Genomic DNA, 16041 nt, shown 5'->3' on the forward strand with positions numbered 1-16041 from the left:
CCTAACTATTCTATGATTCTATGTTTCTATGATTAATTCTGCTTTATCACGGAAATATCTGTAATTGTGGTATCAGAGTTTTCACATGGGGAGAACACTGACTTCTATAAACTCAGTCTTCAATGTTACTGTTTTCTTTTTCTTCTACAGAATGTATGAGGTTTAGAAGTCAAATTCATTGCAGGTAATAAATTGTATATGCAGGATATATAAGTATATGCCAAAACCCAGCAACAAAATGAAAAAAATACTATGTGCCTTTGATGTTTATTTTATTTCTTTCCCAATTAATTCCTCTCCTTTGGGTTATTCCAGACTTAGGTCAAACTGATTTATTTCCCCTAGTGAAATGTGGGGTTTCCTGCTCATTGTGTTCCTTTCGCTAGTCTTTCAGTGCAGCGCTTCACTGAGCACCCCGTATCCCTTGACAGGGGCACCGTGAACTCCTTTGGCTCCCTGGTGGGTTTCTATCGGGGGAATCAGAACTTCTCAGCACCAGCTGTTGCTATTTTTGTGGTTTAGACTAAAAAAACTAGGTATCATCTGCACTTAACCTGACTTTTTCTTGCCCTTCCCAATAAGCTTTCCTTAAAAATCACAGTTTTAGGGCATTTCCTGTGCTGGTGTGCAGTGAGATCTGCATTCAATTCCCTGCCAGTGGAGGAGCAGCCAAGCTGTACCATGGTGAGCCGGGCTAACTCTGCAGTGGGGCTGCCCTCCAGAGGGCCAGGAAGAAGTGTAATGGAGGAGAAGCCTAGAGCCCCCCTGGCCAAACTAGGGAGAGGGGGAGTCACAGTTAGCTGCAGGCTCAGCTTTTCTCTGGTACAAAACCTAACAAATGACAAACCTTGTAATTACCCTGAGAGCAGCCTCATGAGTGTGATAAATCCATGGGGGAAGAGAGAGAAAAGTCCTTCAAAGTAATCAGCTGCTTTCTTTCAGAAGGAAGCTGTGCGAGCCCATTGCTTTGCATGTTGTTCCCGTAGCTGTAATAAACATCCAGGAGGCAGCTTTTGGCAGCTGCTAATTTTAAAGTAACGTATTAATCAAATTAATTGAGAGTTCCTTTTAATAATTAGCAACAGCAAACATAACTTTCTGAAGCGGTGTTTTCAGTGTTGCTAAGAGTGATTCCCCCCAAAAAGAGTATCTCTGTAGATAAATCATCTGAAAAAGTGTTAAATTGTCTCTTTTGCTACCTGATAATCCAATTAAGTGGTGATAAGAAAAATGGCTCTTGGAGGATTTCAGGGAAGCAGAATAATGTACTTAGTCTTGTACCACAATTAAAATACCACATAATCATGGGTATCCATGGATACTGAAGCAACACTTTGATTACTGGATACATCCATTACCCTTAAATACCAGAGTTAGGTGTTTAATGCCCCGAACAATTTAATGCATGACTGCTTGAACTTGCACAGAGAATTCTCCTGAGGTTTTGTCTTTCAGAGGCACAGCACACAATATGTCAGCAGGCAAAAGGGAGGTAGCTATGATATTTTAAGACTGTCTTCCAAGCTCCTGTGTGCTTTGCAACTGCTGCCACCCAGATGGCTTAAGTCGCCCACTGAGCTGCCTGTGAACTGGAGCATTATGTGATGTGACCCAATCTTTATCCCACGTCTATGGCATATAGGTAGGATTCCCATGATGAAAAGTCATTTGCTAATCTTCTGCAGTGCCTGTGTTGTTGGGGAGCACTCTACAGCGAATGGGTGGGCTCAATATTGTGTCTCTGTAACACCAGACCTCTTATCACGGCACAATGAGCATGTTGGTTATTTCACAGCACAGGATCTGTCATGAAGTTGATGCTGTATTTTCCCCACCAGAGTTTTGACTTCTCCATTTATTTTGCAGAGCAGGAATGGGAACTGGGAAGAAGCATCCTAAGACAGCAGCTGTGGTGGGTCCCAAGGGCAGCCCAGGAGAGGTGCCTAATGGGCTCTTGCTTGTGTGGTCTGAGCAGGGTCTGCCTCCACCAGCTTGACTTTTTACCTTCATTGCATGGAAGGATCCATTCTTCTTCCCTTGCGTGAGAAAATGGAATGTAGAAAGGAAGAAGTAAAATGGGCATTTTAAAAGAGCTTTGATAACGAGCCTTGGAAAAATTATTGCTTAACCATGATTTTATAGTGATGGTTCCAGCACCTTCTTGGTGTGCACACAGGCAGCACAATGTGGATCTTTTGGTGCCTGCTTCTGCTCCAGTTCTGTGGTGGGGCTGGGCTTGGTGTCTGCCTTTGACCATTTGTGCAATTCTGAGTGGTTTTGTAATGTGGAAATGCCATGTGATGCGAAAGGTTGAAGATGGGAAAAGTGTGAGCGGCAACTTTTCATTTTTTCATCTTTTCTAAAGACTACTGTTTGTTATTTTATTTTTTTTCTGTCCTTTTTTACTCACAAAGTGTCTTTTATACGAGTTCAAAACCACCTTCATTGAATTCTCAATGCAAAGTTTTCACAGCAAAACATTTTTTTTGAGTATACTTGTGAGGCAGAATCTCACATATGTATTCTGCTGGAAAGGGGAAAAAATAAGAAAGCTGGCATCCTATGTAGTTAGGGAAAGAATGGGTTAGTCTATTGCTCCTGACAGTAATTGAACAAACTGAATCCCTCCTATAAGCCGTTTTGCTAAAACTAAAAACAAGAAGCCAAAAAATGGAAGTCACATCATCCCACTTGTTGCACAACAAGTCGTTTTCAGTCTACCTTTGCTAACCTGCTTATCTTGTCTTTTTTCTGAGCACCCTTACTGCTCGTTCCTTCACTGTCCTTCAGTACTGTTTTCTTCTGTTACCAATTGAATAGATACTGGTCTACAAAAAATAACAAAAAAACCAAACCAAACCAAACTTTCTGGTAAATAGTATTTTTTTGGGGGGAAAATGCGATTTCATGCTTCCTAAATCTATTTGCAAACTGAGACTAATTTCAGTCTGCAGCTTTGGTTGAAGAGAGTGGGGAGGAACATGGGGAGTGATGAATGTTGCTGGCTCATCCAGCTGCTCTCGACAGCCTTATGCAGGAGAGCAGGAGGCCCCTGAGGTACCAGTTTGCCTTCTATGCATGGTGGTGGCTTTCATGTCATTTTTGAGGCTGTTTGACTGCAAATCCATGTCATCTTCTGTTCCAGCAGATGGACGCAGGGACTGTGGCCCTCCTCTATATGTAGGCAATGATGTGGTCAGGACACCGAGTCTGAGGTACAAATTCAACACCTCTCTGGGAAAGGAAGAAAACAGGATGACTGTTTTAATCATTGGGTAGGAGGGAGACACCAGAATCTCCTGTGTAGCTCCTCATTTTTTTCCTCCTACAGGTCCCTAACAATGATTGTTTCCAATTCAAATAAAATGGAGAGGTTTTGGTTTAGGTAAAATTATTTGCATAGTCTTTACTTTAATGAGCAAAACTGAAGATCTAGCAACAAAAAAAAAGTCTGATCTACAAATTTTCTTTTTCAGTCTGGCAGCCAAACTAAAGAATCAGGTTATTTGTACATCTGTAATTGCCAGCATCCTGGGCAATACCTTAAGATAGATTTCCTCTGTCTCCAGCAACGCTTAAATAAAACTTCTCCAGAAGCATGTGAGTAGGCAGGGGCCATTATCAGATCTAAAGTGAAGCTGAAACAGGTTCTCTGTGCAAAGATTAACTAGAAATGGCATTTCTAGAGACAGAAACTCCACTAAAATGAGTCTTGTCAGTGACTTAATGAAGGTCAGAGGGCTCTTCTAGAAATAAAATCTGGGGGAAAACCAGTTTTTCAGCAGCCTGGGAGAAAGGACCTGACTTCATTTTTCATTTTGTTTGCCAAAAGAAGTCTGAAGGTGCTGTTAATTTTGGTGGAAACGTCAGTATTTCTGTGTGTTCTCAGAGTGCGGCCAGGGGTGCAGTGTCAGGAATTTTAATGCCGGGAACTATCCCAAACATTCAGGTCAGTTTGCCAATGTGGCACAAACCACTGGAAAACTAGAAGCTGTAAAACCAAATAATTTTCAAGTTATTGTTTGAGGAAATATTTTGGCTTGTTGTATTATCCTTCTCATAGGTGACTGTGATTTTCAAGCTTGCCTGTTGGACAAAGGTGCATCTGGAAAGGCTGAACCTACCAGGTCTGCTCCTGGTGTTCCCATCCAGATTTGATGTTGTTACAAAAATATTTGCTGGCGGGAGGGAAGGATGATAAAGATGTCATTGTTAAACAGCTATTCATAGCCTAGAAGAGAAAGGATATTTTTTTAAGGCTAAAGTGGTACAGAACTGACTGGCTCACCATCATTGTTTTGACCAGTTTCCAATGCTGATTCCCGTGAATTTATAAAATCCCTGTTGTTAAAGGAGTTAAACATTTGCTCACAGAATTGCTTGAATGGTGTATTTTATGTATATTACAGTTCACATCTCTTTTATTCATCTCCAATATCCATTGCCTTCATAATGGCTTTTGGACTCGATTACAGAATTAGTTACCTGTTCTGTTCCCTCACTGGGCAGAAATAACCCTAGCAGACAAGGAGAACCCTCTCTAGGCAGCTGTTTTGAAACATGGTGCTGCTGGTGGAAGGAGTCCAGGATGGCTGGGACACTCCTGGTGCCATGCTGCTGCTGGGTGTGTGTGGAGCAGCCCCACCTCAGGCATAGGGTGAAGCATGAGTTCCACTCCCAGACTGCCGTTAACTGCCGTAGCAATCTGTAGCTAGTTAGAGCATTTGCCACGTCTCTAGTCCGTCAGGGGTAATTTATTATTGCAGAAATCCTATGACAAATCTTTAATTTGCAGCTTTCACATTTTTGCCACGTAATTCCCTTAGAGGTTTTTACCTCGGGAGCACTGTGAATGAACCTGACTGTTTAAATAACTGTGCACATGTTTCCTATTGTAATAAGAATGCAGGAGGGGAATATGAAAGTTAAACTTATTCTGTATGTGACAATATACACCCAATTCCTTGGGCATCTCTTATTGCTGAGGAATGAAAAATGACACATGCCTCTGCCTGCCATGAGGTCCTCCACAGAGATTGAAGCACTTTTGTTCAAGCACATAAGCTCAGCCGTAACCAGAAGCTGATGTGACTAGTATAGTCAGGTGGCTGGAATGGATCACCCTGCTGCTGCAGTGAGAGCTTATACTCTGATGTCAAATAATGCTCGGTGTGGACTTGAGCGAAACAAAGCAAATAAGAAAATAATACATGTTGACCCATTTTGGTGACATATTAATCCATTTGTAATAGCATCACTTTCTTGGAAGAGACACTAGCAGTTTAAAATCAGAATATCCATCAATGTGTCTGAATTGTGTCATCTGGATCTTGGTCCTCTCGTATCTTACTTCTCTCCATTTTTATTTGCCCTTGATCTGCCTCTAGCTGTTTCTGTTCCTAACTGCTCCAGAGAGTGCTTTTGAATGCTGGTGTCTCCTGCTGCTTGATATATTGAAAGTATCATAGCCACTTTTCTGCAGATAAAAATATTTTTGGGTTTAATCATTGATATTTACCATTTATCCATAATTCCCTTGTGCCAGAGATGGCACAAAGAATAACAGGGTATAACATCATCTGCTCTATTTGGAAAAGCTCTTCTACCATCCTGGCTGTAAGATCCGCTCTCCATCTAGCTTGGGCTAAATGCAGAGTGTGTGACCAGTACTTACTTACCATAATCAGCACATTTAAAAAGTTGCTTCCCTTCACCAGTGGACAGCAGAAGAACTAAGAGCTGACCCCCTGAAGGAGGTAGAAAAGGGTATCACAAAAATGACCTGAAATCTGCCCTCCCGAATTCCAAACTGTTTCCTTTCTCCACCATGGCACCTCTTTTCTTCAAAAAAACACATGGAAATTACAGACTTTGAAGCTGTACATTGCATTAGAGGCTTTTTTTACCTCACTATTGAGAGCCTGGCCACAGCTGCCTCTCTGTCCAAAGATGCTCAGTTCAGCTGTAATCATTATCGACTATAATAAGATTTTTGGCTTCTCCATCCAGGCAGTAGAGATTGCATGACCCACACAATAGGTGTAATTATGGTCAGGGTCAGTTGCTGAGCTGTCAGCCTTCCCAACAATTTTAGCCTTTTTTCCAAGCACTTGAATCATCTATGTCACAATTACTTAATATTAAATACTGTGGGGTTTTTAATAGTAGTTTTACAACAGCAGTGTATCACCTGATCTGTATGTGTGTGTGTTCTTTTTTTCCCTGTGGATAAAAGGATTCTTTAATACAGGTAGACTCTCAAATACAGAAATATTACTATTATGGGTGCCAGGTCTGAGACCGTTTTGCTTCTGTTTCTCTCCAAATGCCTGATGGGGTGTTTGTTCTTGTGGTGGAGCCATGATATGCAGGGATAAGTGTCTGTAAGTGTTCTTTGCTCCTCATTTAAAAGACTCTTAACTCTACTTACCGGTGCAGTAATTAGAAATCAGAAGGTGCTGGGGAATGTTGCTCTGTGTTACCTGTCTGCTGGTATCTGCTCTTTGGGACTGTATTGCCAATCCTCTCCTGAGAGAGCCTGCTTTTTCTGAATGAAAACAAGGGAGAGCTGTGAAGGATTGCAGAGGACCTTCACAGCGGCTTTAGATGCGTCAAAATAATGGCTCCATCCAGCAGGAGAAAGTCCTTTGGTGTTGACACTAGAAAATATATCCTGTCCTGCTCTGCTGTGTCAAAGTGGGAGCCTCTTGAAAGGACGCCATGGAAGGAATGCATAAATATTCAAGTGACAAGTCTTGGAGCCTTGTAACAGTCTGTGGGTTGGTTTGTTTGGGGTTTTGTTTTCTCTCTCAGTGAATTCTCCAAAGTTGCCATGTCCTTATTTAACAAGAGAAATTGGAGTCTCTCCTGGGAGACTTGAAGTAGCTTGGCTTGGCATCATGGAGCACCAGGGAGGACAGGAGTAGCTGATAACTTCAAACTGTCCTGGGGTTTAATGCCAGGATGGAGAGATTCTTCCCCAACAGAGATGTGTGGATGGCTCATCCTGTTTCCCACTGGTCTGCAGTGCCCTGCACTTGAAAAGCGCTGTGGCCCTGCTTGTGGACTCAGAACCAGAGCTGTGCTTTTCACCAGCACATAATCAACCAGAATAACTCTGCTCATGGATTTGGATTGATTCTGTCTAATTTTGACTGAGCATATTAAAATGTTTAAGCTTTTTGAACCTACTAAGAGTGAGACTTACTTTCTTCATTTAAAAATGAATTTTACTTTTAAAAATCAGTATTGCTTTCTTTTAAAGAAAAGAAAAAACTCAGGTTGCAATAATTTCAGGTTGTAATAATTGCAAAACAAAATTAAATATTCTGTGTTAGTCAGCAAAAAACTTGGGGGTAATTATTCTCTTCTTTCTCAGCCTTTACTTTTCACCATTTTATTTCTTCCCATTGAAACCAATATTTTCTCTATGTCTAAAGTAAGGAAAAAATTATCATAGAATAGAATCATGGAATCATAGAATAGTTTGGATTGGAAGGGACCTTCAAAGGTCATCTACTCCAACACCCCTTCAGCGGGCAGGGACATCTTCAACTAGATGAGGCTGCCCAGAATCACATCCAGCCAGGCCTTCAGTGTCTCCAGGGATCTACCACCTCTCTGGGCAACCTGTGCCAGTATTTTACCTTCTCATTGTAAAGGATTTCTTTCTCACGTCCAAGCTGAACCTCCCCTCTTTTAATTTAAACCCATCACCCCTTGTCCTATCTAATAATCCTGACCTAAAGTGCTTGGAGCTCTGCAGAAGAGCCACCATTTGCAGTTTTAAAGCTATGCATTTGGCCTGCCTGGCTGTTCAGTGTTTTTTGTGCAGGTGTTTGCATGTCTGCTGTGCCACAGTGTAGGGTGACTGCATTAGCCTTCAGTAGACTGCAGCAGACAGCATATGCTTGTGGGGGATAAGCTGCCTCCTCTGTATTCTATCCCTGAGAACACCTTATCTATTACTTCATTCAAGAGTACTTTTAAATCTGTATTTTAAAACATGTCTGTGAGCATCTCCTTTGTCCTGCTGTCTTTTAATTAACCCATCCCCGCTGCTCTTTCTTATTATGCATCTCTGATACTTTATTAATTAACACAGTGTGCAGTATACCGAGGAAGTTGGTAGCTAAGATGCCATAAAAGATGAAAGTATTTGTCACTAAGAAACAACATAATGAAGGCAAAAGTTGTGTTTTCATCTGCCAATGACAAGCAGAATGTCACTGGAGATGTGTTTTTTTCAGGGCTTTTTTTCCCCCTAAAGACAAGCTGTATAACTAAAGTATGTGAACTGTGCTAAAAGTGAGTGTTTGGCATGGATGTATTTATCACTGTTACTGTGTTGATACTATTTTTGCCATGTTACCTGTGTATTTATGAGAAGTCCAGTTCACAGACAAGAACTTTCTTTGAGGCTTCAATTGCTTGGGCTACTCCATCCCATTTGTGATGGGCATTTCAGCAAGGATTTTCTTGAGCAAATTTCTAATATGCTTTGCCAATATCTCAACTCCTTTGCTGTTCCTGTGCCAGATAAGTTGCTTCAATGGAAACGTTTTCTCTCAATATCGTTCAACTTGCAAAATGAAAAAGAATCTCAGCTTTTTACCCAGATAAAGCTTGTCTATTACATTGTCAAAGTTTCTGGGTGCAAGGAAAGGAGCTGTGATGTTCCAGGCAGCTCCAGATAAGTTGCTTCAGTGAAAACATTTTCCCTCAGTATCCTTAAACTTGCTAAATTAAAAAGAATCTTAGCTCTTCACCAAGATGATGTTTGTCTAATGCATTGTCAGCATCACTTGCCTTTCAGCATATTGTTGTTCTTTTTAAAATCAGTTTAACTGTGCTCGGATTGTTGTTTGTTGGGGTTTATTCGAATCCCTCCACTGACTGGTTTGTTTGTTTATTCTGCTATTCTATGATATTGGTTTTTCCCATCTGTTTAATCCCTGACCCTACCCAGGCATGCAGACTGTATCGCAACGAGTGCTCTGTGCAAAAAAATAATTGTACAAATCCCTCAGGAAACTTGACAAGAAGATTAAGTGCTCTGTAAGGGCAGCGATTCGATCGGAGAGTTTCTCTTCCTCCCAGGCTCCCCTTCCAGCCATGTGTATTTCCCACTGCCTTTCCTATACTTTCCTCTGACTTAGTCCTTTTCTTCTTTCTCCTTTCTTCTTTCTGAAACAGGTGGGCTCTGCATTGCTCAGTCCCTGAAAATCCCCCAGGATCGCAAGGACAAGACCATCGACTTTGATAAAATTATCAAGCAGCTCCTAGAAACTCCCAATGCCAGGGCCATCGTTATTTTTGCCAATGATGAGGACATAAAGTAAGGATGACTGAGGGAATTAATTCATTTGTGCTTGATAGCTATGCAGAAAAGAGAAACCAAATAGAGCTATGAATAATGAAGTGGAAATGCCTGTTGGTAAGAGCAATGTTGGAGATGTGGAGTTCACACTGTGGAGGGTAGTGCCAGACACTGAGTTCTGCTGCTGCTGCCCTGCTCATGTTGTGCATCGCAGTAGTGGGTGGATGGGAATGTTAATCAAGGTCTGGAAGCTATCCCTGGTGCAGGGTTACTCATGCAATGGATGGCAGAACTGCCCTTACCTCTCAAAGCGGCATTAAGAAGGTGCTCCTCTCTCCAAGCTTATACTATGGTGTAGCATTAATTAATTCAGAGCCTATTTTATGACAATTGATGGTTACTAGTGATAAAATGGATGCACAAGATTAAACCACATAAGGTGCTCAAGGTTTGGCCAGATACAACTTGCTCATAAGATAGTATATACAGTATTCTAAAAGTGTGACTCTCATTTCTCACATGCCTGTGTTCCATATTGTCTCTCCTGAAAATTGTGTTGGCATTGTCAATTGGTGAGAGGTTCAGTTCCACAAAACGAGACACCAAGTTAGGATAATGTTTCAGTAAAGTTGATGGCAAAATAATTTTTAGTGGAATCAGTACGTCAGTCATGGGAATAGGAGGAATTAAAAGAGGGGTCCAATCTGTGCTGTGTGGGTCGTGGTCTGGTGTGTTGTGAAATTCCTGAGCTCTGTTGGTTACAGCAGTATGCTATTTCTGTTCATTCCGCAGTTGCAACATGCCATTTTCCCCAAGCAATTATGTATTTAAATGAAATTAATTTGTGAACATAATGTTCTTTTCTGCAGGCAGATCCTTGCCGCTGCGAAGAGGGCAGATCAAGTTGGTCATTTCCTGTGGGTGGGCTCAGACACGTGGGGCTCCAAGGTGAGCCCGTTGCTTCATCAGGAGGATGTTGCCGAGGGAGCCATAACCATCCTGCCCAAGCGAGCGACCATAGAGGGTAAGAGCTCTCTTATGCTTCACTCCCTCCTGCTTCCTGAAATGCTGCTGGTACAAAACTGATCACCTGTGATTCTTTCTTTCATGTGTTTTATGAGTAAATGTGTACAGACTTGGTATGATACAAAGAATATAAAGTACATTAAGTAAGTCTTCATCTCCTGAAATTTTCCTAAATGCCTGTGTTCCTCATTCAAAACCTATACATTATTTCCACAGTCGAGAAGCTACCAACAGTTATTAAAGGCACAACTGCAGAGCTTATATTAAACTGTGGTGATATGACAGGGCTTTTATCACTTGAAAGTAAACCAAAATGATCTTCACACATCATGTATATATAAGAAATAAGAAATCTTTTGCAATTTATGTATCATTTCTGAAGCAGTGGATAAGTTTTCTACTGAAAAGGTAAAAATTGATTTTAAATCAGCAGTTTCAATTTGAACTTAGCTTAACTTCTGTTTCATTCAGATCAAACTCTATATTTATACATATTGCTTGTGTGTTCCACAAATACATGTATGTATGTATGTGTATATAAAAATTGTGGGAAACTTTTTATATAGTCCCTTTGTTTCTCAACAGTTCTTTTTGTTCTGAAGTGTTTATGGTCAGATCTTACTTCCATTTATTACCCATTTTAACTGTACAGATGCTTAACTATCCAAATGGCTTCCTCTGGGCAAACCAAACTTGTCAGTTAGACTCTGTTTTCTCTATAATATAACAAAAAAAGCTCTTTACAAGGGACATAGTGAGTTAAGAAAAGAAACTCCTTGGCTGGCACATGGCATTGCGTCAGGCGGGGTCTCCAAGGAGTCCTTGAGCATGTTGCCCTCATTAAAAGAGGTTCTGTTGTCTTCACTCACTGAAAATCCAAATATTTACATTCATTTTCACTGTGTCTACACTACCACCTCATCAGTTATTCTTCTCAGGTATATAATATGCTCCATCCTTTTACATTTTTTAAACCTTAGAGGCATTTTAGCGTGTTATTTCTCCATAAATATGTACAGTTGATAGACAATGAGGTGTTTTCTTTCTGAAAACCAGGACATTTTAATAATCTTTTCATACTGTCTGTTTCCACCCCTGAGGGTTTCTGACACAGAAATGAAAAGTCTGCCAACAGTACACAGAAATAAAAACTTTCCAAGTTTGTTAAAAATATTTTCCTTCTGTATTACACATTAAGCACATAGGACATAATGGGAAATATAAGGTTTGCTTTTAGACACAGTAAGTTATGATTGCAGAATGGAAAGTTCAGGTATAGAAAGTTGGATAAATAACAGGTACAAATATCAGTGGTTTTAGTGTATCTGCAAAAAAAAAAAAAATTATGTCCATTAAGCCTGCAAATATCTTCTTATTCAGTGAATATATTAGATTATTGCCTGAAAGTTGGCTAGTTCCTTTTTGCACTTCTAGATTGCATGATTACTTGTTTGTGATGCTTAAACTACATTTTGTCTATGTATATAATTGTGTTCACTCTTAGGAGCTGCTGCCGTGCAGCAGATCCAGACTTTGAGGTCCATGAGTTGCATGGAAAGGAAACAACACTCAACCAGGAGTAGGTTCTGTACTTGGTGTTAAAGGAGAGGCAGAGCAAAGTGTCCCAGAATAGCAGCTGCTCTGTCTGTAGCAAATGTTTCCTGGCTGCTCTGTGACCGCTCAGAAAGGTTCAGGCTGGTTCTTACCTTTTTCAGTCCCGTTCATCCATCCCTAATTACCATCTGTATCTGCCATCTGCTTAGTCCTGTCTGGAGGAAGAGTAAAAGGATGGTTAAGAGAATAGAGTAAATTCCCATTCTCCTGAAACAGTATTCCAGAACTCAGCATTTCCCCTTTCAGACTGATTTCTGTTTCATCCACTAAGAGAAACATCCGGTGAAATCTGTTGCGTATAGAGTAAGTAATCCTTAGGTATTAGCATTTCTTTGCTTAGGGAGGCTGTTATCCATGGATTGCCTGCCTTTCTTGCATTTAGACTGCTGTATGTTGGTTTTTCTTTCTGTTGTAGTAATTTCATTTGGCTGTGAATCCAAGAGAACTGGAAATGGACATTTTAGTGTTATTCTTTTATCATCCAGCAGTGAACATCTGCTTCCTAAAATTTATCAATGCGTTTCTTTTGATGAAGGCATAAATTAAATAAGAAGCCTTGATTTTCCCTATAAATTGATGGAAACAAACCAAATTACCAGAATGGATCTACGTTTGCCCCAAAGGACTGTGTTTCGAGCTGTATTGCAGCCTAGCAGTCTCCTTCTGTGCTGTGGTGTGGCAACATTTAAGCACCTGCTTAAAGGCCAGTGGGTTAGGTGAGAGTTTCTTTATTAGTCATGAATGAGGGGGTTACCCTTATTTTACTCTTCAAGAATATCTTTTTTTTTTTTTTTTTCCTTTTATCCTTGTGTTAAATAGTATTTGTAATATGTTAAGGAAAGATTCCTAACAAACCTCACTGGAAATAGAGAGCTCTGCAGCTCCCATACCTTAACCTGAAATATGTGACACTGACAGTCTCTTCTTACGCTTCAGGGGAAAAATGTTAAGCCAAGAATTGTTAAATTGCATTGAAAATTAATGTGTCTGCATGTTCAAGAGTATATGGTACACTTTGGATTATCACATTTTTTAATGTGCCTAAAGCTGCTAGTCCTGTAAGTCATAAACTAAAGCAGTCATTATATAGAAAAAGGCATTTTTCAAATTTCTCTTCTCCCCCAGCCATGACTCTTTAAAATACAGATGTGAAACACAGGTGTGTTGGTGTGTTTAGACCTATCTACATAAATATAATTTGAAGTTCCTATTTTCAGAACAGCTGGAATACCCTAGCAGTTTTCAACTCCATAGGGACTCTGAAGTGCTCAGTTTCTTGTAGAACCAGACCCCAGATTATTTGTCTTGATGCTTCATGTTGCTCTTGGGACAAAATTTTCTTTGCCATAGTCCCATGGGGTGATTTAGGAAATCATTACATGAACTGAATTCGTTCATCTTAAGTCAGTCTTAATATAGCCCGATTGTGTTTGATGTAATTATGCTGAAAGGATAAAGTTGCATCGTATTTGCATAATTGTAGCAGACAGTGAGCCAGAGGAAGTGCACACTTAAATAGTAATCGCTTCATGGAAAGTTGTGTTTGGAACAAGCTCCACTGCCAACTTAACCAAGTATCAACTAAGCTGAACGGCTTTGTGTGGTTTTTTGGTGGAGGGGGAGCAGAATGTGTTTATTTCTAGAACAACTGTGACAGCAGAATATTGTGTTCTGTTTATTGTTGCTTTGAACTCTTCCAAAAAAAGGTTGTGATGGCATGTCCTCACACTTAGAGGTTGCTAAAGCATCAGTTAAACCAGTCCTGAAACTCAGTCTATACTTAGAAGAGCAAGTGTAGTGTGTTGCATAGCACATCTGCAAGTGCCTGTGCTTTTGTGTTAAGAGTTTGTTATTTTGAATAGTCTTTTACTCGGAGTGTATCTGTGTAATGTTTTTATGAAGAGGTGTAATTCAACTGCAGAGTGAGTATTAGCGCTGGAAGATGAGAAAAATTAAACAGATTAAACAACAGACAGAAGGTGTATTTGCTAATTAAAGTTTGAATGGGATGTATTATTACTATTGTTGTTACTATTATATTCATTTTACAGTAATGTAGAAACAATAAACATCCATGGCCCTGCATACATCTGACATCCATTAAAACAACAACACAATAGAAAAAATCCATGAAAACTCTCCTCTGAAATGCATTTGGTGGGATTTTAACCTACTGCTGCTGTTCCCCAAACCCCCTTTTTCTTCTTCATTCACCTCAAGAGAAAGCCAAACCTTGCACATGGAGATTTCTGTTGTCAGTTTTGTGTTGAAGGACAAGAAGAGTGCCTACTAATTGCAGGGAGGGTAAAATGCCTTGAAGAGAAGCAAGTGTGAGCTACGGGGGGATTTTGGATAAGCAAATGCAGGCTACTATGGAGTAATGATGCTAAAGGGATCATGGTAAAAATGGGAGATGTTGAGGCAAGTAGACAAGTCCCCAGAGTTTCAAGTGCTTCAAATGGGAGCATGATGGAAAATAAAAAGAAAGATTGAGACTTTAAAAAAATGGTATTTTTGTTCTTGCAGCTCAGCTGAGCTACTTGCCTTCAGACTAGCAAATGATTTTCTTTTCCTTAGGCAGTGATAGTACAAGAGAAAGTTGTTTATTTGTTGCATTTTTAATTCAAAGTCCCAAAAGCTTTGTAGACTATCCAAACCAGCAAGAAATAAAATATGAAATCACTCTCTGGTTATTTATGGCTTGGGCCGTCATTCCAGCTGTATACTTCTGCAGATGATGGCTTGATGAACTGCAACCCTGTATCTTTGTAGATGGGGATGAACTCCTTTATATCAGAAACTGACCTTCAAGTATTCCGCTGCCACTTTACCTCTTCACGTTTCAGTAGATCTAATGAACTTCAGAGTATTTCCTTCTCTTTTTATCACTACTGTACTCAAATTTAATTGTATGTTTTAATGGCCTGGGGTAGCTCTCTTTATTCTACCATATAGATGTATATGAGTCACCTGGATGACCCTCTGATAAAAGCTGATAATACTACTGGTCCAGACATCAGTTAAAGCTCTCCCTGGCTGCAGATTCAGAGACACAAGTTCCTAAATTCTGTCACTGGAGGAAGAGCAGATCTTTCTGCCAGTGATAAGAAAATATTTGTGGCCTGAGGGATGGAAAAGCCTGATCCTTTTGGAGTAGGTTTGTGTAGTACCTGCTGAATTCATTAGTGAAAGCTGTTAGACAATTCATGCCCAGAAAATACTCAGGTCCAAGAACTGGAGTCAGTCAGATGGTCTTGGGTTTCAGAATGATGGTCTTACCCATTTGTGTTTTGATTTATTGTTTGTTTGTTTGTTTGTTTTTTTATCCCCCCCCCCCTTTTTTTTTTTCTTTTCCCATTTTTCTTCCTGGGGCGGATGCCCAGGGCAGCATCCCTCCAACCTCAGACCTCCAACTGGAGGCTTAGCACAGGAAGAACTGATACCTGGTAAGACCTTGTTAATATCTGTTAGTATCTTGTTAACCCCCACATATGAAGTAGTGAAAACTAGCATTATCAAGAGACAGTGGTCATTTTGGATGTTCTTTTGTAATCTAGCCACTCTGATACATTGAGGTTCACAGGACCTGTAGAGAATACTGAACACCTTTTTCAGGAAATCTGGATCATAAAGTCATGGAGACGGTACTAGAATAGAGATAAGTTAATTTCTGAAAATCACAGCTATATTTTTAAGGAGTCCAAAGGCCTCCAGAAGCTCTTACATAGTTTCAAAAATAGATATATATCATTTCCATTAATTGAAAATGTCTCTGTTCAGGGATATCTTAGAAATTGTTTTCCTCTTAACCTCAACTGTAAAGAAGATGAACAGCTATCTGCTTACCTCTTGCTTTCTGTTGTTCCTATGCCTCTTTTCTGTTTGAACATTTTCAAATTGGGTTGTTATACTGGCGTTCATGTTGTTAGCATCTATGCTACTGACTTAGCACTTTCAGATATCTAGTGCTTCCTCTAACTTTTTTTCTTTCAAAATAGTCTCCTTTATCTTGCTTTACTTCATGTGATCTCTTTTCATGGACACCAGCTCACAGTGAGATGAAACCAAACAGAGGAACAGCT

The 16041-nt window shown here is 40.1% G+C and overlaps 1 protein-coding gene across 9 annotated transcripts in view; it reads left to right on the forward strand.

Moving 5' to 3' along the window:
- Window positions 1–16041, forward strand: part of GRM7 (glutamate metabotropic receptor 7) — a 298007-nt gene that overhangs the window by 148538 nt on the left and 133428 nt on the right. For 8 of the 9 annotated variants that reach the window (XM_057422883.1, XM_057422886.1, XM_057422885.1 and 5 more), the window contains exons 3-4: window positions 9196–9337; window positions 10189–10343. The exons of the other annotated variant lie outside the window; for it this stretch is intronic. In XM_057422883.1, the coding sequence (XP_057278866.1) occupies window positions 9196–9337; window positions 10189–10343 (297 nt within the window). The remainder of the gene's footprint in view (window positions 1–9195; window positions 9338–10188; window positions 10344–16041) is intronic. 9 annotated transcript variants of the gene reach the window in all.

Source organism: Pezoporus wallicus, unplaced genomic scaffold, assembly GCF_028554395.1.
Source record: "Pezoporus wallicus isolate ANWC-B61680 ecotype Strahan unplaced genomic scaffold, APGP_CSIRO_Pwel_v1 contig_7073, whole genome shotgun sequence".
NCBI classification, from domain to species: domain Eukaryota; kingdom Metazoa; phylum Chordata; class Aves; order Psittaciformes; family Psittacidae; genus Pezoporus; species Pezoporus wallicus.